At 35.9% G+C, this 23,551-nt stretch overlaps 1 protein-coding gene and 1 long non-coding RNA gene across 2 annotated transcripts in view; one reads left to right on the forward strand and one right to left on the reverse strand.

Moving 5' to 3' along the window:
* Positions 1–23,551, forward strand: part of LOC136832785 (uncharacterized) — a 445,886-nt gene that overhangs the window by 38,668 nt on the left and 383,667 nt on the right. The window lies entirely within an intron of this gene.
* Positions 10,015–17,975, reverse strand: LOC136832778 (chitooligosaccharidolytic beta-N-acetylglucosaminidase-like). The gene is made up of 9 exons (XM_067094319.1): positions 17,917–17,975; positions 16,800–16,989; positions 14,082–14,325; positions 13,637–13,945; positions 12,932–13,089; positions 12,117–12,351; positions 11,786–11,902; positions 11,459–11,611; positions 10,015–11,260 (listed from the first exon to the last, which is right to left on the reverse strand). The coding sequence occupies exons 2-9, from the start codon at positions 16,970–16,972 to the stop codon at positions 10,451–10,453; spliced, it is 2,199 nt and encodes a 732-aa protein (XP_066950420.1). The 5' UTR covers positions 16,973–16,989; positions 17,917–17,975; the 3' UTR covers positions 10,015–10,450.

The following is a 23,551-nucleotide window of genomic DNA, read 5'->3' on the forward strand; positions in this document are numbered from 1 at the left end:
TTGTGAGAGTGCTGTGTTAAAGGACATTGTCACCACTCTAATCCAGGTAACCAGATGTCACACACAAGGTAACCCAGCTGCTCTAAATAGTGGCACACGTTTAAGCTCTCATTAGATTAATTTTAATAGTTACCACTTTTCTTGCTATTATGTGGGTAATGACAATTTAATCTCCAACATTTAACTATGAATAGCATATGCACCATAGCATTCCACTGCTTAGGGTGCGAATTACCTTTCTCGGCTGTGAATGGAAACAATAATGTGCTTATTTTTTCAAATGTGTGCATAACAGTTTTCCATAAACAAAGATCCTCCCATCAGTTAAACAAACAACTGAAAGAAAGGGATCTTGAGCACCCACCTTACATTTCAGTATCTGTCAGGTAAATAAATGAATAACTTAGATGCATTTTAAGAAAGTGGTCTTGAAAAAGGTAGTGTTGCTTGGTCCAAGACATACCTTCAACATCAAATTTCATTGCCAAAAAGGAGTCTTGACATAATAACCCCTTTATAAGCTGCCGCTTAGTTTCTGTAGACACTCAAAGTCTCTAATCAAGCTTTTCCACTAACCTGCTACCTCCCTTGCTTCTCATATTTTATGACTTCATCTCTCATCTTACTATCTTCTATTATATTTAATACCAAAGCGTGTATGAATGCAATACTACTATCCATCATCCATATTCGTTGCTCCATATTTGCTCCGTTCTTTGCTCATATTTTCTTTCAAGTTTCTCACCTGGAAAAAACATCCAAAAGTTACTTCACAAATATTTGCTGTTTTTATTTCGTGTGCCAATCCAGTACTGTATTGTTTGTTAACAAGCTTTCCATACTCCCGTTATTAATAACTTTCTTTTCCCAAAGCTTAATATCTACGTCTAAATTCCTTCCACTGACTTCCTGTATCATTCCATCCAAAAAGATATTTAGCCAGGGAGACGAAACACCCTTATCTTAATACCACCTTTACATCAGAGCAGTCACTTGCCTGTGTACATAGAAACTTTAATCACTGAACAGCTTACCTTCCCTGCCATACATCCTTAACGCATCCACATTGCCTCTTTCTAGTGTATATAAGATTTTTTGTTGTCGTGCATGACGCTTACAGGTTTTTACACTTACTTTAAAAAATCTGCATAGTATTATGATTCTATAATTCTTAGAGTCACCTTTATTACTTTTACTGTTCTGTGTAATAATTATTCATTTCAAACCATTTCTGAAGAGGCTTCATCTTGACGTGCAAACGCTCGGTTATACCGTCAGTAACGCCCTACAGTTTTTTTTCCCCAAAAATAATCAAAATGCTCACTCCGTCGACATCGATTGCACTTTCTTCATTTACTTCTTTGTTTTCGAGATCCATTAGATAATTAACTAATTAACTTTGCACTCTACTTCCCTGCAGAAAAAAAAATTCCTTAAAGTTCTTGCTCTCTTGCTGTTCTGTATTTTTATTAAGTGCTTTATTTTTCTCTGGCTTTCTTTTTTTACAGTCTTACTGTCAATCTGTGTACCTGTATATGAGATTATTATTATGTAATATATATATATATATATATATATATATATATATATATATATATATATATATTACATATATAGATATATACACGTACACACACGCATATATATATATATATATATATATATATATATATATATATATATATATATATATATATATATATATAAAACCACAGTGAGTTTTAACTCCATGATGTGTGTATTTGAATCCTGCTGTCGAAGGTTGGGCTTATTCTTTTATATCCCATTTAGATGGAATGCATGTAAGGAGTGATATAATTGTATTTATATCTTGTGAAAGCGACTAGTAGGCTATATATATATATATATATATATATACTGTATATATATACACATATATATTATATGTATGTATACATATACATTATATATAATTATATATACATAACAGATATACTCATTTTTATGTACATATTAGAATTTGAGCTGAACCCATTCTCTTTGAGAAAGGTCACTCTCAGTGCAGTATTTATTATATCGTTCGGTTCATTTCATTTTGGGGCATCAATGTTTATGTGCCTCTGTTAACTGTCAGTGTACATAAAGATTGCTCATCATCTTTCTGAGATACCTCAAGAAGTACACTATTGAAATGGGAGAGATATTACCGTAGATTGTTTTTCGATTCGAAGCGATGGTGTATTTTCAGAGTCCTTGGTAATAACGGATTATAATTCATTTTGCGACTCTTAAAAACTTATAGCAAAGTCTGTTTAAGGTGTAATATATCTCCTAGTTTGTACTTGTAAAGTATCAAATGCTTTTGAGTGAAAGTGAGTTGTAAAAAAGCATCTGGTTAATTTAGCTAGATTTACAAATCTATAGATGAATTTTAAGTCTTGTTATGAAAATATGTTTAGGTAACCTTTTCCTTACGACCTGTGAAACAGCAGTTGGAAAACACTATGTGAAGAAGTAAAATATTTTCGTAATATCAGACTAGGATATAAAGGACGATAAAGTTAAGAATGCCTTAGTACTCAGAAGGTCTCAAGTTACAAAATGTGAGTAGCATATAGGTAGGTTTCAAGTAACTATTTAAAAATAAAAATTTCTTTATAATTCTCTTATAATAGAAATCTAGTAGGTTCAGAACGAAAGCGAAAATTCGTGGCCACATTTCTATAGGTCCTTAAAATGATTTGGCTTTGACATAAGGAACAGTTTGTAAATACCTGCATGTACTTTTATGCGTTATGGCAAAGGCGAGTGCAACCAGGTATTAAGTTGCTTTCAAAAATATTTAGTTAATGCATATTCAGGTTTGTTGGTTGATAGCCCTGAAGTTCAAAAAGATTCATTGAACTTAATATTTTTTCCATTATTTATAATGGCCATAACTGGAAAGGAGGAAATGTAAGTCAGGCAAGACTAGCCAAACCATGTTACAGAGGCTATGCTATAACGTCTGTAACATGGCATAGTCTAAAGGTAGAAGTAATAACTGGTCAGGTTTGTTATATTTTGTACTTGAATAATTTTAAACTATAGGAGGCTTCATAATATGCCCATGCTAAAATAAACATGGTAGTTGGATAGGATATAGTTATGACTATATTTGAACTTTGATTATTCGTTACAGGTACTGCAGTATTAGTAAATTTGCATATAAAAGATATTTACTTTTCATTCTGTAAAGAAATAACGCAGTAAAGTATGATGTAGTCGTCAAAACATTGTAAAAGCAGGCTATTATTAGATTCATTATAGAAAAGTGCTTTTTTAATCTTAACTTCAAAAAAATTATTGGGACATGAAACATCTTACTTATGAATAAGATTAACATATAAAAGACAGTTTTATAGAAACATTAATGCCAAAGTTGTTGATGGCAGTGTCTTATTAGGGGATCGTAACTAACCTGGCATCCTTTTACTAAAGAGTAATACATAATTGGCTTACAATGATTATTCAAAAGGTTCTCGGCTTCACCCAGAGAGCGTCACCGGGAAATGTTAGTTTTGCATTGGCTTTCAATATAGTTTCCCTAAGTTATACTTGGTCCACTGGTGTTGAAGGAGTGCTATCTACTACCTTGTTCCTGAAGATTTCATCTTGGGCCTTTCCTTGTGATCATAGCTTTCCCTGTGATCATAATTTCTTGCAGAAAATGCCTAGTTCAGCCAAGAATTGGGTCAAAAATGTCCTTGGAGTTTCTGTTCTGGTAGCTTCAGTTTTAATGTCAACATTCTTGGTAATCGGCTTTCAGACATCTTGCACGTCCCCAAATTTAGAACGAAATAGCGTGCGGTGATCCAGCACTGATGCCCCTGGTTGCATATCTTTGCTGGACAGTCAATTGTTCTGCAACCAAAACCATGTGATGAAGACATGGTGGTTGTTGTTGGTCGAACCAACCGGGATGGTCATCTTTATGCCATCCATGCAATGCTTGAACGAACTCACTACCCAACTTCTTAATGGTGGAATCGGAAGGAGAGTCATACATCATCTAGTGTATTGAAGATGTATTCGTGGATTGTGTGGGTGTCATACACTTTTAGAGACTTGATTACCACGGCACAGGCTTCTTTTTATAACCTTTTGCGACTTCCAAAGGCCCACGCCTGTTATATAATGTAGGCAAAAAGTTAATGTCATGTGAATAGTCAGGCAAATGATTATACTTTGTAGTCATACTAAAATTTTTTAGCTGTTACTCCTCTTTGATGGAAGCCAATAACTTATTGAATGGCCCTCATGATATGTCATCGTTAATTTTTTTTCTTAAATATAAATATTCATTACTGAGTAATAAAGTGTAGAAGAGAACAACTTATCACGAAGTCCAATAAAGCTCCTTAGTACTTCAGCATTTGAAATTCTATAGCACTAGCGTTTTATCGTATGAAAGGAATATTACTTTAGAACCAGAGCCTTTCACCTAAAAATAACCAGTGGTGATGAGTTTATTTCCGTCGAATATCAAGCATGGTTAAAACTTGGTCAAACCTTAGGTTTCTCACCCAATCTAGAGGAGACAGGGATCCTGTTTACAATGATTACCGGCTAGTTTCTTCATCCCATTGCTCTTTAAAATGACTAAAAAGTTTATCTCTATGTTCGTTTTGTTTATGAACTTCTCCAGCTTAGGTGTTACAGATTTTTCTTTATCTCCTTCACAGTTTTCTTTTAATTGGAGTGATCATGGACCACTGCTTTTCAAGTCGAGTCTTCACCCATTGAGGTATTATTGGTCTTGAAAATAGATTAGTACATTATGCAGATGATGCAGTAACTTGAACAATTATTCGTTTCCCCTTACCGAAATATGAAGAAGCTGTCAATTTGAATAGATGTCTGTAAGTATTTAAAAAGCTGTGTAGTTAATGAGACATGAGGATGGACTACAGAGTAACTGAAGACATTATTGACTAGCTGATCTCTTACCTTGCCCTCACACTGTAATTCACAGGGTATCGGTAGCACTGCTTAATTAGAGATTCGAAGTATTTGACATTGCTTGACAGTACCCTCGAATTAGAGGTTCCAAGTATTTGGCATTGCTTGATAATACCTTCGACAGGATACTTTCTTTAAAACATCTCTTCAGATGTTTCTTTATCTCCTTCGTCAGTGTGCCCAGTGTCCCATGAAGTTGGCGATCACAGTCCTTCACTTCATTTCCATATCGCAAAGTAGAAAAATAATTACTAGTCATGAAGCCTACCATATCTGTTGATAATAATGGAGCGAGCTTCTGATCTTACGAACCGTTGTTTTGATTGTGGTAGGGGTTGCCTTTTTCACTCATCAACGGCAATTATTATTAAGACCATCTTCAAAAGATAACTGTTTGGACTTCACGGTGCAGTATTAAGTTTGAGACTTCCAGTATTATATATATAACACCTGTGACTTTTAAATAAGTGTGTACTGCCTCTTTTACCGAATGCTAATAACTGGTACTGTCCCATAGTTTCACAAAGCCTGTAACCTTATTGACTTACTAATTGGTTGAAAGATATTTGGCGTCACCAGTACCTGAGGTATGAAATTTTGTCCCCTTTTTTGTGGAATTATCGAAATGTCCTCCAGGTAGTGTTATATATACGGTCGTGAATTTTAGAAAGGCTACAGTATTACTTTGAAGGATTAGGTTCATTCATTTCAATTTAGTCGACTTAATTACTCTTTGATATTATTATGTGTATTTTTTTTATTAATGCTGTGCATATTTTACCATAGTATCTTCTTGCGCTCTCTTTTATCCAGTCTGCCTTCGAATATCTGCCATTTGTTTGCCTGTTTATTAAATTTCTCTTCCATCCATATCTTCGATTTTGTAATGATGGTGACTAAATCGAACACATTCTGTGTATTAACATTTTGGCTGTCCCGATTATATCAAACATGTCACAAAAAGACAACTATCTGGATTTGGTGCTTGAAGATTAGGAGTTCTTCTGAAGTGTAGTAAATTGCTTCTTTTCATGTAGGTGATCGTGCTTAAGGGTAGGGGGCGTCCTCCCCTTACTATAAAATTGCTGCAGAACTGTTTTCTGTTTCTTGTTTCTATTGTTTATCCAACTGGAATCAAATGCATTCCGTCATGATTTTTCACATTCTTCCTCTCAGGGTCTGAAAGGAGAAAAGAGAAAAAGAGAGTGGGACATCTCTCTCTCTCTCTCTCTCTCTCTCTCTCTCTCTCTCTCTCTCTCTCTCTCTCTCTCTCAGGTTATTTCGCCATCATCCTGAGAGTCAAACTTCCTCCATCCCTGCAATTTGGTTAGAGGCATGCAATCATATGCTTGGTTTTGCAGTGAATGTTCTCCGAGTGTAAGAAATGAAAATAAAAATCTGTTGGGCTTCGTCGGTCCTTACGACATACTCGCCTCAGAGATCGACCTTCAGCTCCCTTCAGTTGTCAACGTCACTCTTTCATTTCACCGCACTTTATTCCTGTGTCTCAAATGTCGTAAGGGGTTTAAAAGGGTATTCGGTCGTCAGCTCCGTCGTTGTTCGTGGTCAAAATGAAAATCGCTAACCAGGGTTATGGTGTAGCTTTGATGAAGGTTATGCGTGCACAACTGTTCATCAGTGCAGTAATATGAAGGTGAATTTAATCTCGTTGACGCATTTTAACGAATTATTACTCAGCTAAGGAAGATTGGGTTAGGTTAGGTGGTTTCTCAACGAATAGCGTGCTCTCCCGATTTGTTATGTTTAGACAGTATCCCCGAAGATGTCTGTTCCAATGTTGTACATTTGAGAGACCTGATTAATAACCACGTTGTCCGAAGAATGTATGTTTATGTTTCATATATAATACCTAATGCTCCAAATGAATAACTAATGCCTTAGTGGAATTATGTAAGATAAACCACTTAAACCTGTGCGGAAAACTTTAGCGTATATATATATATATATATATATATATATATATATATATATATATATATATATATATATATATATATATATATATATATATATATATATATATATATATATACATATATATTCGTGTGTGTGTATGTATGTACTGTATGTATATACACTTTTTAAGGGCATGGAATACCAACTTTTTTTTTATAAAACCATAAACTAATTGAATGCATATGGTATATTCTTCTGTAATAACCTGTACGTGACCACATGAATCTAGAAAAAAAAAGTTTTTGAGGGAAACTTGATACAATGTGGAGGGTTTTGAGGATGTATGGTGAAGAAGGTATGTTGGTTAGAGCCATCAAAAGTTTTTCCTTTAATGAAAGTGAATTGTGTTAGAATATGTAAACGTAAGCGATGATTGGTTTGGTGTGATATTGAGTCTGGCAAAAGGATGTGTTTCTGCTGTTTTATTTTTCTGTAAAAGAAAGCCATTGAGATGTCTTTGTCTGTCCGTAGCACTTTTTCTGTCCGCCATCAGATCTTAAAAACTACTGAGGCTAGAGAGCTGCAAATTGGTGTGTTGATCATCCACCCCAAGTCATCAAACACACCAAATTGCAGCCCTCTAGCCTAAGTAGTTTTTTATTTTATTTAAGGTTAAAGTTAGCCATGGTCGTGCGTCTGGCAACGCCATAAGACAGGCCACCACCGGACCGTGGCAGAAAGTTTCATGAGCCGCGGCTCATACAGCATTATACGTTGTACAGGAAACTCGATTGCGCAGAAGAAACTTCGGCGCATTTTTTACTTGTTTTATATTTGTTATGGATGGAATAATTCAAGAACTCGGAGATAGGACGTCTAGATTTAAGTATAAATGTGTGGAGTTTACAAAGGAGTCGTTAAGCTAGTGTAGATGTGTGATATTAGCAGATGGTACGGTGTTGTTTGCAGATGATAAAGAGAAACTGCAGAAATCGATGAAAGTGTCTGCAAGAAGCGAAAGTCCCCAGTGAATGAGAACAAGAGTAAGGATATAACAGTAAATGAAAACCGGGAAGATGTAGCGGCGAAAGTTACCATGATTGGTGGAAGAACGGAATAGTTGATTCGAAAGGTTTTTGGATGACACACACAAGAGGTGAAGCAAGTGTAGTGCCAAGGTGTATGAAAATGATTTGTAAGAGATTTAAAGTGTTTGCCGAAGCCAAAGTTGGAATTTATGAAAGGCATTGTTGATGTAACCCTCCTTTGTGGAGTGTTACCTCAGCAATCCCCTTTATAAAATTATATAAAAAAGATTGAAGCTGTTGTGATATTGTTTCCGTAGTATGTAAATTGATATGTTATAAGTTATTGAGCTACACAGTACACAGTAATGGTAAAAAAATCATCTTGCGTGAAGAGATGGATTAGTGTTTCGAGTTGTTTTGGTAATGAGGAAAGAATGGAAGACAAATAGATGGGTAAAAAATGGATCATTCTGAAGTTTTTGGAGGAGGGCGAAAATAGTACAAACCTAGAAAGTGCTGAATAGACTGATTACGATAGTTATTGGAACCTGAGTGCCTTTAATATCAAGGAAGCGATAATAGGCGCTCATGTTAAGAGGTGAAAGGTACAGCCTGCTTGTTGTGGGTGAGTTGTGTTGGGGGAGCGCGGTGGTCGACGCAGCATAGATGAGTCTTCTTTTATATGTTTGTGAAGCAGCTAATGTTTTGGGACTTGTCTGGCCTTGGTGTTCATCCCCGCTTCAGCATTTCAAGTAATCATATGGCCGTGATTCTTTGCTTTGATCTTTTCTCTTGGGCCACATGTCGTTAAGAGCGGACGCCTGAATATTGAAATGTATAAGTGAACAAACACGCACTCTATATATATATATATATATATATATATATATATATATATATATATATATATATATATAATATATATAATATATATATATATGTATATATATATATATACATACATACATACATACATATATGTGTATATATACATACAGTATGTGTATGTATGTATATATAATGTGTGAGGGATAAAGGAAAAGGTAAAGCAAGATCAAGAACCGAGTAGTCCCTTTCTGCTTTAAGCTTTTGGCACTTACAAGTCTTTTCATCTATCCACCCGACTGTCTTGTTAGCTTTAAGCAACCTTTTACATGTGACTTTATAATATTCATAGTAAAAGAAATAAGTCAGTTTTAGGGGAATAAAGGGGATAGTAAAAATTAGAGGATTTCGAAACTCTATAGGAAGGACAAAATACCTTGCTTCCAAGGCAAATCGTTTGTTGCCTTAGATTACATCGAAACGACAAAGTCGGTCGATGTGCCCAGGCAACTTGAATGTACCTAGGAGAACGTTAAAACATTTGGTGTGTAATTTTCAGTGGAATTAGCTGCTCTTTCATGTTAGGTACTTGTTATTTTGTAATAAAGAAACATACTGTGAAAGATACGTGTGGAATATATTTTACGCTTTCTACTGCAGGATTTGATATCGAACAGTAGGGATATTAGCGAAACAAGAGCGCGGATGTCAAGATCTGTGATAAATTACTATTTGCTCACCAAGGGGGAAAATGCGTGTGAAATTCATGCATAGTTGGTCAGGTTGGGCGAAGTACAACTTTAGCTTTGGAATCATCCATCGATTAAAACCGAAATTTTATTGTAGATAATTACTTTACCTCTTACGATATTACTCTCGTAGTTCCATTTAGAGACAGAACATATCACATTATAGTTATGGTACGGACATTCAATAGAATAATCAGCACGAGATGGTGCCATTGCTTAAATACATCAGAAAAATGTTGCAATTAATGTATATTGTTGAGAAGATATCGAAAATGATTTTTTGGATGGACTTGGCATTATTAAAATTGTAAAACGGATTTTTGTAGAAGTGAACCATATGGAAAGTAGAGACCTCTCACAGATTCTAGATACCTTAATAACTTTTACATATATTTCCATATTTTATTGTGATTGAGAAACTTTGAGACCCATGAAAAATACTGCTGAAATAATTCCTCTCTGTTGGAGAATGTGTTTATATTTCATTAACCACCGTTTTACCAAATTGGTTTTGAGGTATTAAAATTAAGGAGTTTGGATTTTTCTGGTTTTATTGAAATAGTAAAAAAGAACATCACATTTTTTTCTCCTTTGAAAAACAAAGGCATTTAAGATGATTTTTTTGTTTCTTCATTAGAAATGAAGTATGGTTATAAGAAAGTGTAAACAGATACTGCTGATGTAAATAGAGCAGTTTTGAACAAACGAGAAATTCTCGGTACACAATTGATGAGCAAAGTTACGTCAAATTTTGCGTCCCGATCTCTGCTATTGGGGAAACATAATGCCCAGTACCTCACCAGGGGAGTGGCAGGCGGCACCCAGCTCAGGTGGGGGCAGAGATCTTGGTCGCCTTTCCACAAATTGGCTGCCCACAGCTTGTACATTGCTGCAACTACAAGGTAATGAATTCACATGCTAAGCTGATGGGGCCAAGATGTTAGCGTAACTTCTGCTAAAAGTGTCATCTTACTGAGTTGGGAGGGCAGAGCGGAGCTCATACTGCTGTCTGTCATAGCAAGAAGATTGGTCATGGAGGCAGATTTCAGGCTGAAGTGGGTCAGCTTGGATACCGCGCTGGACCATGCGCTCTCGGTGAATATTGAGCCTTCTCTCTGGGGGATCAATTTCGTTAAGAGAGTGATGGAGGGGATCAGTCCAAAGACGCTCAGCAAAGGCAGAAAGACGGGGCCAGGCCTTAGATTCGAGGCCTTGTCCATCAGTGGCATAGCTCCACAAGGAGGCAGTACCTCCCAAGACATATTCCTTAGGCCTCATAGTAGAATCTCTTGTCTGTCCAGGAGCCTTGAAGGTTGGTCTGTTTTCAGGAAGATCAGAGCGTGCAGTGGCCATGCCCAGGTTGAAGAGCATTTCTAAGGGACTGTTCTCATAGAAGTTACGCCAGGTTGGTGTGAACTGTGGGCAAGAGTCAGCCTTATCACCAACCCATGAGTTGGCTGCGCAGTCAAGCCTCCATTGGTCTGGGTTGGTGAAAATAACTTTAAAACCATTGCTGACATAATCGAAGAGCTCTGTACTATTGGCTTCTTCGTTCATCATGATGACGTAGGTATCCTTATCGATATAATTGCGTGCAAAGGATGAGGAGTGGATAATGGGGGTAACCTTGCGGTCTCCAGCAGCTTCGCGCAACTTGCTGAAAGCATTGTTTTGGAATTTGTTCCACAGTTCGAAGTATTCTCGGCTGCTGGGTTCACGTTTGTTTTCAGCAAGGTAATTTTTAATCTCATCAGAGTTCTGCCAGCACTTGAAGCTTACCTTTAGGACGAAAATGTACAGTGGTTTAGGTTAATAATCATACTTGCATTTGTTAAACTTTTTCTAAAAAGTTGATATAACGCAAGGTAAGATATTTATTTATACATAATCACAAGGCAAGAATCTGCATGCATGATTGAGGTTTATGTTACAATATACCTGCTGTTATTCTATGAAACTGAATTACAGTGTACTTACATCATCTCCACCCATATGGAACATTTGTGGGTCGAAGTAATCGACCATGTCACGGTAGACTTCACCAAGAACTGAGTAAACTTCTGGGTTCACTGGGTTCAGCTGTCCACTTGGAGGTTCCTTGGAGAGTTCGAACCATGGGAGGTCAGCTTGCTAAGAAAAGAAAGTGATATTTAGTTACCTGCTGTCACACGAAATATTAAGCCATGTGACACATGAACATTAGACTTACGTCGGGTGATGTGAAACAGATGTATTTATATGAATTTTTGCAGGTAACATTTACATTAATATTGGACAATTACAGGTTGGCAGAATTTTCCTTACCTTTTCATTGTTGGTGCAGAGAACGAGTTTACCCTTGCCTTCCTTCTCACCCCAGGTCCATCCTGCATTGGTGTGTGCTGGAGCGTCCAATTCAGGAATTACCATAATACCACGAAGCTGCAAAGAAAAGAGAGACGGGAGTTAAGGAAAGCATAGGGGTGTACAGTACTAAGATCGAAGATTAGTTTAAAAATTTAATGCTGCCAAAAGGAAGTTTTAACGTTTTATTGTTAAAAATATATTTGCTCATTTAAAAATTGTGTCCATTTCAGATACTGAATGCAACTAATTCCTGGTATTTTAAGGTTTCATATACAACCTTAATACTCACCCTGCCATAATGGACGATCTCACTGATGTCCTGTGGATGGTAGACCTTCCTTGGGCTGTAAGCACCATAATAAGCCATCTGAGGTTGGCGATTGCTATAGAATGGGAAGGAGGCGGAGTCTGTGATATGCCAGTGGAAGGCGTTCATCTTGTTCTGAGACATGGAGTCCAAAAGGTTTAGAAGTTCATTCTTTGTGTAGAAGTTACGGCCAGTGTCCAGCATAAGGCCACGGTACCTGAGAGAGAAATAGAAGTCCCTGTTAGCTGAAGAAGTGCTATATTCGTGCACAATCGTTTCCAAGCGAGCAGTTCAATTTTTTTATTTTATGTTACACAAGGATTAAATCTGTCTTAAGTCGGGGAGAACAAAATGACAACAATCGAAATATCTCCCCTGAAAAAATCTGTGATCCATATTGTATTAATATTAGCTTCCACCAAGGGCAAAATATCTAACAGTAATATTTTTTGGGGTAAAACAAGTCTTCTTTGTTTGACCTCCAAAGATTAGTTTAAGGCAGTGGTTCTTAACCTTTTTCAGTGCCCGTGCCCCTTGATATCTCAGAAAATGTTTTCGTACCCCCATCCAGTATAAATACAGTGCAAACATATGATAAATATACAGTAAATATACAGTACCATGGCATTGGATGTCATGTCTCGTACCCCCAGGTTTAAGGTTTCGTACCCCTTGGGGTTACAGGTACCCCAGGTTAAGAACCACTAGTTTAAGGAAAGCCTATGCAGTAAAAAAAAAATAGGAACGTCATGGTACACAGTATATATTAGGATGAAGAATGTTTGCTCAAAACTTACCTGTACTGAGGCTGATCCTGAATCTTAGCATTCTTGACCATCATGAGAGCACCGTTCTCATTGTCGTAGGCAACAAGCTGAGACAGAGTCTCGAGGGCGTGACGAGCACCGTAGTAGGTGGTGGCCAGGATGGTGATGGTAGTCTCATCATCCAGAGTCTGTCAGGTTATGGAAGAGATGTATCAGATACACCTTTTGTAAAGGTTGTCGTTTATTTTCTGTAAGGTTCTCATCGATTTGGAAACGAATTGTTACGATTGCAGCTTGGCCATTCGTGTGTAACTTTGAAAGTGAGTTTGAATAAATTGCTTACTCGTACACCAATGCGAACACACTTTAATATATATATGAATATATATATATATATATATATATATATATATATATATATATATATATATATATATATATATATATATATATATATATATATATATATATATATATATTATATATATATATATATATATATATATATATATATATATATATATATATATATGTATACCATGTGTGTTAGAGAGAGAGAGAGGGAGATTAAGTGTAAGAAAAAGAGGGAGAGAAGGAGATAATAAGCGAATGAGAGAGAGGTCGGGGGGGGGGGGAGAGCACGCATGCACGGTGCGCTTAAGCTGTCAGGAAGAATGAGGGAGACAGCGAGTAAGAGAAAAAGAAACAAGTGACATTCCACAGGAGGATTATTACCTGAACAACCAAGTTGTAGCTCTCATCGGTGTCGTCGAAGGAGAACCTCTCCTCAGGACTGGTGATGGTGAACTCCAGGTTGACATTGTGTCTGTCAATTGTGGGGTTGTAGCGCTCGTTTCTGAAGGGGCTGTATCTCTCCCATTCCTCGTAGGTCCTTGGCTCGGAGCTCGAGAACTCGTTCTGGGTTGCCTCATTTCTGAATCGGGAGAACTCGTCGACCTGAGGCCTCCTGTTGCTTGAGAATTCGTCGAATTTTGGCCTGTTCCTGAATTGGTTGAGGCGCTGGTTGAACCGCTCTCGCGGGTTCTGTTGGGCAAAGGCGGTAAGTCAGAACTGATGTATATGCTGAAGACATGACTAAGACAAACAATCATATGAATTTTAATGTATTCATGTGAGATTGCTATTCTTTTCTTTTGAGGTGGTGGGGTGGGGAACTTACCGTTTCGGTTTCGTCGAAGATCTCCTTCATGTCATCGGTGTAAGGTGTCTTATAGCTCTCAGGGAAATCGGGATGCATGAAATGAAGGTTACGGAAGAAGAAACGAGTGGCATCATTCAGCATCTCAGCCACTTTGGGGTTGGATGTGGCGACCTTTGTGACCTGGATGTTGTAAGGATCGAAGTGGAAGACATCCTTGGAGAGCTGGGTCTCACCAGTAGGCCTAGGCAGTATGCTGCCAGAACTATCAAAGAAGAAAGTAAAATTGAATGTAAACTTGAAATCAACCAAGATTCAGAATGAATTATATCATCAAAAGAAATAATGTTTCACCTTCAAAAAGCGGCATTATTGTTGATGGGTATTATAGATTAGAGTGATAAGAAAACAGAAATACCCGTACACACATTTATATATATACGTACATACGTACATACATATATATATATATATATATATATATATATATATATATATATATATATATATATATATGTGTGTGTGTGTGTGTGTGTGTGTGTGTGTTTATGTACACAGTAGCTTTATCGATTTGTGTAATATTTGATCAGTACACAGACTGCATATATATATATATATATATATATATATATATATATATATATATATATATATATATATATATATATATATATATTTATTTTATATATATATATATATATATATATATATATATATATATATATATATATATATATACTAAACAGTTAAGATTATATGAGTAAATGTGACCATAAATCGCTCGTACTAATGAATATATGGCATACTCATGTTATGCACCAGCTGTATATCCAATACATAATTTTATTTTTATATATATATATATATATATATATTTATATATATATGTATAATATATATATATATATATATATATATATATATATATATATATATATATTGTGTGTATGTGTTGTGTATACATATAAACATACACGTGATTGTGTTTGTGCGTATACATACTTACAAGCTTACTCACGCATACACATACGAATATATATCTATATCTGTGTATCTATCTATCTATCTATCTATCTATCTATCTATATATATATATATATATATATATATATATATATATATATATATATATATATATATATATATATATATATATATATAATAACTCTTTCTGTACTCATACGCTTATGTGTCTGTTTGTATAATTGTGTGTGCTCAAATATTTATGCTTACATACCCGTTCTAAAGAGCTAGTTTATAAGACTATCTGTTAGCCGTCCTTTCTAAGGGGAAAGGAGGGCAGATGAATATATTATATATATACGTATATTATATGTGTATATGAATACACGCACGCACACACAAACACACACACACACATATATGTATATATATATATATATATATATATATATATATATATATATATATATATATATATATATATATATATATATATATATATATATTTATATTGTGTATTCTTATATATCTTATAAACGCATGATTTTTTTTATGTTCACAAATACTGTATTAAGCAACAAATATCATTTATTATCCAGTTTACTATACCTTGGCAATAGCTTACACCATAGGGTAATTACAATTGATAAATGATTCTTTCCCGGCAGGATTGCAACTGTTGCCTAATTTATAAACAACGATAGACAGTGACTCTAAACATCCTGCCGTGGATGAATCACTTATTAGTTATAATTCCCCTGGGCTGTAAATATTCCCAGGGTATAATGAACTGTGTGCTATATAGTTTGTTTGAGTATATAAATAACAGAATTTAGCATAAACGTACACGTAGCTATAATTCGCACATACTAATGAATGTTCAGTATACACATGCATCAATTGTCTATCAGATATATACGCTGAAGAGGCTGTACATCGATGTCTGTGTCTCTTTTTGAAACTACTACGTGTAATTATATATATATATATATATATATATATATATATATATATATATATATATATATATATATATATGTATATATATGTATATATATATATATATATATATATATATATTATATATATTTATATATATATATATATATATATATATATATATATATATATATATATATGTGTGTGTGTGTGTGTGTGTGTAAATAAATAAATAAATATGTATATATATATATATATATATATATATATATATATTTAGAGTTTGTGTACATGTACATGTATATGTATGTTAATATATACATATAATTTCTTTACTTGCTCCCATGCCTATTTGTAGGTATATTTATATGTGCTAACTTGTATGCTTGCATGTGCCTGGATGTTTTTATTTTTCTGCCCATTTAATAGAGGTAAATCTAAAAGAGCTTCACATACGTGTAGTAATGTATTAAAAGGTGGAAATGTTATGGTGTGCACAATTACACAATAAGGCTATATGATCTCTACTCGAGTGCTCCTCTGTACTAATTCGAAAAACTGTGATGTTTATTGTGCTTTTGTCTTTTATTTTTGCCGATAGGAATACGCGTGTTTGTTATATCTATTTAAATATCCCTCAAACACTAAGGGAAGACCTATGCATGACCAGCACCATATAACAGTGAAAATAAAGACTTGCCAACAACCGAAAAGTTTGCATAAGAGAGTAAGAGGAGCTATGAAATCTACGTGAAAACAGAATCCCTACTTTCGTGGAACATTTTGTGTCCAGAAATAACAGAAACAAAGGATAAGGTAGAACTTGGTAACACTTACTCTCCGCAAGTCAGCTGGCAGTATGAGAAGCTGTGGTGTTCGCTGACCTCTGACCTTTCCAACCTGACGCACTTGTTCTCGATGCAGGAGTAGGAATAGGGCTGGGGCAGCCTGAAGAAGTTGTTCTGTGCGGCAGATGCCACAATCAGAGCTGTTAACACCAACACCCTCATCCTGTCTGACCGCCTGCCTGTGGAAGAAAGAAGAGAGTTGTTAACATCTTGACAGTTTTTGAAGACAAAAGATATACACGATATGGCTGTAAGTGTTCCCCTTCTGTTTTCATATCCGATCACACCTGCCTGTATTTTTCGTTAGATTTTTGCTGGATCAAGTTCCATAATTTTCTTTACAGGTTCAGAGGGATTCTGAACTCACTGTGTGGGTAAACTTTTCTCTTTTGCGTAGACATTTTCACTGAAGAACATCAAACTTTTATTTGATATCAGAACAAAGAAGTTATGTGTGAAAAATTTTGAAAAGCTAAATAAAAAATTCTTCCACTTGCAATTTTAGTTTTAGATAATGTCACAATTGAGATATACATGAAAAATTTAGAGCAGAATAACCATGGTGCTTCTGTCTAAAATTTGTAGAACTAAAGATGAATATCTGTAGACTGTTGGATTCTTTGTATATCCACGCACATGGATAAGAAAAATTTCAGTGATGAACATAAAACGTAGTTCCATTCGGAACTTACATAATGACAGACATGTTACATAACAAGCAGTATTAAGCTTTCGTTCTTACTGGAGCGTGCAAAGTTAAGTCTAAGTTTGCAAATGATCAAAAGTCTCTGTATCGTGTGGAACTTATTTTATTAAGGGCAAGAAGCAGTAATTCAAATTTGGGATTGATACTTTTTCGAAGCAAGATAAAATCTTTGTCAAGATATTGAAATATGGCTAAATGTTATCGTAGAGTTCCAACGTGTGTTGTTGAACGAGACGTTTCACTCGATCTCGCTTACTTGAAATGAGTAACTTTTATTTTGATTTTTAAGGTTACGTGAACAGTTGCAAATTGCAGTATTACTTTTTACCCAGCGTTCGCCCCCCTTCCCTTGCCTCGCCCTAGACTTAGCTCAGAGCTCGGAATTGTCGGAGACACTTACCTGTAACTCCTTAGGGAGAGACTGGTGCCGAGTCAGGAGCGAGGTGGCCTTTTATAGGCGACTGGAAAGGATCTCGCACGGCAATATTTAATGCTGGCCCTTTTTTGTCGTTGTTTATAGTTACCTTTAGGGTTATTTTGTTTGTATCCGTGCTATGGGGTTTTTCTTGATGGCGAGAGGCTTTATGGTTAGTATTACGTCTCGGTTAGATGTTAGAATTGCGAAAAATTTAAATACAGTCGATTTTGACCGTGTGATTGGTTGACGTAAGGGGGTCTTACGTTTATGGAAGCTGTTGATTGGCTGAACCGATGTACTCGCAGCGGTCAACGAAATTTGCCAGTGCGTTAGTACGTGTCCAGAATATATTGTTCTATTTTCAAGATGAAATGAGTGAAGGGTTGAGCCGTATGCGTGATGACTAATAGATCCAGCGCCGGTTGAGGTCAATGATCCCAAATTATATAACGCAGAGGCCTTAGAACGGCCCTTCACAAATGCACTTTGTACAAACCTGAGCTCTTGTGTTTTTCTCGGTCGTGCACTCTCGTACCTGGAGGCCAGTTCCTTGACATAGGATCGAGTTACTACAGAACTTGTTTTGCCGCTGGATTTTGAGGAACATCCTTCTTAAGCCATGTTCTCTTCCTAACATTATTCAGTAGATGCAGTGTTATGAGAATATTATTAATCCAGTTATATGTACGTTTGCTATCTTTCCTAGCTAGAATGAAGCTGATACCAGTGTCACTATGGAGGCGTCTGTTCGAAATGTCCAAAACCCTTATCGAGCAATTTTTTAGAATAAAATAATTACTTTTTATCTTTATTTATAGAATACTCCTGATTTTTACCTGATAAGTGCTGCTGTTGTAACAAGCATCAGGTGCTATTGTTCCTATTTTATATCCAGTTCCTCATATTTCTTGTAAAATCTGCACATACTGTAAGTAAGTACAAAATCCGAGGGTTGGGAAGAACAAGGAAGAAGAAGCACCTGAATTCACCGTTATGCATAATCTTGGTGCTCTTCACAGTCAGGAGTTCTTCAAAGGTTTTTAAATCAGACTTTATGAAAATTTCATGTAATGAAAACACGACCTCCTGGTATTGAGTAGAATGCAGGTGCTGATGTTACGTGAAGTGACAATCTCCATCAACTCAGAGGTCTCAGGCTAAAGGTGATAGCGAAAGTATTCTTTAATAAATTGTAACGACCTAAATCATAAATTCCGTTGTTTAATAAAAGGACAATTCTCAGCGGAGGATTACAGTTCCTTATTGTTGACATCCACACAGGAGAACATTATTCCGAACAGACGAAAAGAGTTGAAATACTAGGCGGTAATACCAACCTCAGTGTAGGCTAAGAGGCTATGGCGAACAATACATAGCAGTCACACAGCATTAGAGATTATGTGTTTTAAGCAACTTGATAAGGAAAATATTAACAAAAACTCAGAGTGATCAAGTACACTGTTGATAACCCACAGCCAGTCCATAGTTGGAATCACGGTGCAACAGTGGTGAATAATCTGGTAAGGTTCTGGAAGCTGAATATTCTGATTATTTATTTATGCACAAACATAATTTCCAACGAAAGTTCGTTACAGAATTATTCTTCTTGGCGTATTAAGATATGACGAAGAATAGGGTTTATTCTTAAAACTGCTTCTTTAACAAAACCAAGAATTTCTTGAAAGAAAAACCGTTTACGTAGCCACTGGAATTTCTTTGCGGTTACTGCTGTAAATTCAGACTCGTTTATATGGACACATGGATGTTTGCGCCTGCGCTGTTTTATGTAGACGTTCAGTCGCTTGAACCTGCCAATGTCTACTAATATATGCACTCATACATTTTTGTTCATTTTTTATATTTATCCAGTAAAAAGTTTTATTATTGAAAAATATATGAGTTCGAAAATATAAGTAATTATAGTTATATCATGTACCGAGTTCAGCTTGTTGACTAATTTGTATTCATGCTAATAAATATAATGTCATATTTGTTTGCTGCAGCTGTTATTGTTGTATATGGTGTGGTGAAATTGGTTTAAACACTCGCACCGAGTCCCTAAATTTGAAGTTTCAGAAGTTTCGGTAGAGTCACTAGACATAATCATGCCTTCCTACCCTCTTGTAGCTACACTACCAACATACGAAGCAGCCCAATAACTGTACACTAATAGTAATGTACGTTAGTTACTGATAGGTCATTACATAACCCTTTCAAAATTAAGTGTTTCTACTTCTATATTTAGGCTTGCCATGATGTCAGACCATGCTTGGACTGTTAAATATCACCACCATATGGAACTATGGTCTGTGAGGTGATGATATTTGAATTGCCAGCGTTGCCAGGCTGTAAAATGGTTGGCAGATTTTGGGACCAAACAATATTTGGTGAAATCGTGTGAAAATGAAGGGCACCAGTGCTACCCTGAGGTGAAGAGGGTTGGATTTTCCATTTTTTTTTTATTTCAAGGCGTCCGTGTAAAAATAGAGGTGTGAAAGCAAAGTTTTTTATTATTATTTTTTTTTTTAGCAAATAATGGAATTAGGGCCAAGTAAACATGTACAGAAGTATAGGTATGGAAATAAGCATATAAACAACAAAGGACACTGTGGATGTGGTATTTGGTTAAATCAGTAAATAAAAAAATAAATTACAGCTCCCCTCTGATCTTATGCGCTAATCAGGAAGCCAGTTTAAATATTAGGATTTAGATTTGAGGAAAATGCGACCGGGACATCACAGAGTTTCGCAGCTGTATACTACAGTAGCGCACCTGGTAACTCTTATTGCTAAGATCTGAGCCAGCAAGTATCAGAATTAAATCTTATTGTTTAGCTAGAGTTAAGGGGAGGAACACTACAAAAACAAACATAGATCATTTTTAAGGAACCACGATATGAAGAATTTGGTTCGAATGGAAAAATTGCGATCAGTTGTATTCAGATAAAATTCAGATCCAATTTAACAAGTTGGTGGTATTAAAATCGCAACGCTATTTTATAGGTAAAAGTTGAGAGGCGACTATTCAAATATATATATATATATATATATATATATATATATATATATATATATATATATATATATATATATATATATATATATATATATATATATAAAACTTCATTAAAAACTTATTATCAAGGATTTGATTGAAGTAGAGAATTTGAATCAGTTGTATAATTGAATTAAAATCAGAACCAAATTCATAGTGAGGTTCGTCGTTGTTAGGTTCTGGAGGACTAGGGCCAATGACTTGGAGGATACCTGGGCTTGTAAGATAATACAGAGGGAACCTGTCAAGAGGGCCATGTCTGAAGTTGACCAGATGGCCGTTAGGATGTTTCCCTAATACCTGTTTTGTTTGCTGCCTCCGCTAATGACTGTTCCTTTAATAGATTTAAAAATGAAAAGGAATTCAGTTGGATGGGCTACAGGATGTTCGTTAAAAACCAAAGAGGAGGTACCATAGTGGCATCTTGTGCCACGCTCGCCTTAAATGTTTGCTAAAGAATCCCATGTTAAGTCGTCTGGAAGGGTGAATAGAGGGTAAGGAAAATGTGGGACACGTGTGAACATATCACGTGATTCCTACAACAGCTTCGCTCCGTTTCTTTTCGTGGTTTTTCTCTTTTAACATTTTTCTGTTTTTATGGAAAGCTCTTTAGTTTAACTCTTGTTCTTGATTCCTGATAATCTGACTAAGCATGCATGAGATACCAATTTTGTTTAAACTTCGTCTGTTTATTTCACGTTTGTCAATCTTGACCCACCAGTAACTGCTAGATTTTTAGGCCAGTATTTTTTTCTATTGTTTCCTTTTGAACTTACATTTAGTTGGTTTGGCCGTAATTTACGTTTGCCATACATTTTGTTTCTAACTTTTGATCGATATTGCTAACAGTTTAGTTGGTTTTGAGTTTTTTTATGGATTTCTTTGTTATATCCTATAAAATTTTACTATCTTTCAGGTAGACTAAGTTTATACTCTAATGCACGGACCCTTTTCAGTGTTTCGGCAGTTCATACCGGAACGGCAGCGTAGCTGTGGTGTTAATTAAGTAGTAATCACATTAATGGTGGACGTAGATTGCATAGGCTGCTTAGACTGTTAGATAGAGGTGTAAAGAAATTAGGATATAAATACTTTTCTGCTGTTAAAATTTTCTCAAATGACTTGAAGATGTACTTCATTAATACTGTTAAGACAAAGTCTGTTTTAGAAAAACAAGAAATAATTGGATAAAATTGATAATCATCCTCTCGTAATGTAATTAAAGACTTACTTTGCCAGTAGACAGTCGTGATAAATTTCTTAAGATTACTGGATTAGAACTTGACAATGACAGAGGCAATTGCAAAGGTTCATAAAAACGATTTCTTTCTGACAGTGTTTTTGTCTGGACCTTTGGTCTCTGCACTCTGCAGTACCTTCTGCCGCTCTTCCTAGAAGAAGTGATCGTCATGTCAGAGAGAAAACGGGTTTTTGCTTTGCTCTCTCTCTCTCTCTCTCTCTCTCTCTCTCTCTCTCTCTCTCTCTCTCTCTCTCTCTCTCTCTCTCTCTATGTGTGTCTTCTTTCGTTTTCTGTCAACAATAGGAAAGAAATTGTTTAGTCATTAAGTGGTGGGCGAAGCCGCCTATGTAAACTGTGGATCGACCGATGAGACAGCAGTGCTGTACATTTTTTTTTTTTTTTTTAGGTAATTGCTGGGATGGAAAGGAGACACTTCGGTGGTTTGTCATGCAGTCTTAATCTGAGCTAATGTCATTACGCCTCGCCTATAGGCGTAAGTGAGTCAGCGATTGTTAGTTACTTAGTTGCTATGTTCTGTTGCCGAGGTGAACAAGACGCGAGTATTTGGGTCTCCGGGATCATCGTCTTATCACTTTTTTCTTTACTCTTCTTTCTGATCTGCATGTCATTAGCCTGCTTCCCGGCAAAGAGCTAAAGCATGCCCCCGTTTGACCTGCGTCGGGGAGCTACGCAGTCTTATTTCCGGGTCCGCAGCCTTACATAACCGTCAAGATGTACTACTACACTCTCTCTCTCTCTCTCTCTCTCTCTCTCTCTCTCTCTCTCTCTCTCTCCATTAGTGTATTTTTTCATCCTAGCAGTTTTATTCTTGGCATTTTATTCGTAGAGGCCTTGCATTATGAAATTCTATACTTTGGTGTATTCCACGAAGAAATTAAGGCGTGATAATTCCTGAAATGGTATCTGTTCATGTTCATTCAATTTTATTTTTCATTAATTTGTGTTCTGAGGTCTTATAAATTCCGGTGTATGGAGAGAGAGAGAGAGAGAGAGAGAGAGAGAGAGAGAGAGAGAGAGAGAGAGAGAGAGACTATGAAATGTTGGCAACAGCAGTTGCCATGCTAAACTTTCCTTCTTCTGTGTGTTCGTCTAGTGCACTATATGATCGCTCTTGCTCAGCACAAACTCCACATGTTAGCTGCTATTGAGGATCATAGAAAGTCTTGAAATTGGATGCTCCGTCATACACAGAGCCCTAGAGTGTTATATAATCAGTACAGGTGTTTTGCATTCAGGATCTGTAGGCATTCTCAAAGCATTTATATGTATTTGAATTCAGGTCTTGCATGGGCTTAATTCTT

Source organism: Macrobrachium rosenbergii, chromosome 50 (genome assembly GCF_040412425.1).
Source record: "Macrobrachium rosenbergii isolate ZJJX-2024 chromosome 50, ASM4041242v1, whole genome shotgun sequence".
Lineage (NCBI taxonomy): Eukaryota > Metazoa > Arthropoda > Malacostraca > Decapoda > Palaemonidae > Macrobrachium > Macrobrachium rosenbergii.

Excerpts from the sequence above, each read along its gene's own strand:
- LOC136832778 (XM_067094319.1), bottom strand. The coding sequence starts at position 16,972 with ATGAGGGTGTTGGTGTTAACAGCTCTGATTGTGGCATCTGCCGCACAG. Across the intron at positions 11,903-12,116 it reads AGATCGTCCATTATGGCAGG|CTTCGTGGTATTATGGTAAT; the intron begins GTGAGTATTAAG and ends TTTTCTTTGCAG. Across the intron at positions 11,612-11,785 it reads TCTGCACCAACAATGAAAAG|CAAGCTGACCTCCCATGGTT; the intron begins GTAAGGAAAATT and ends TTCTTTTCTTAG.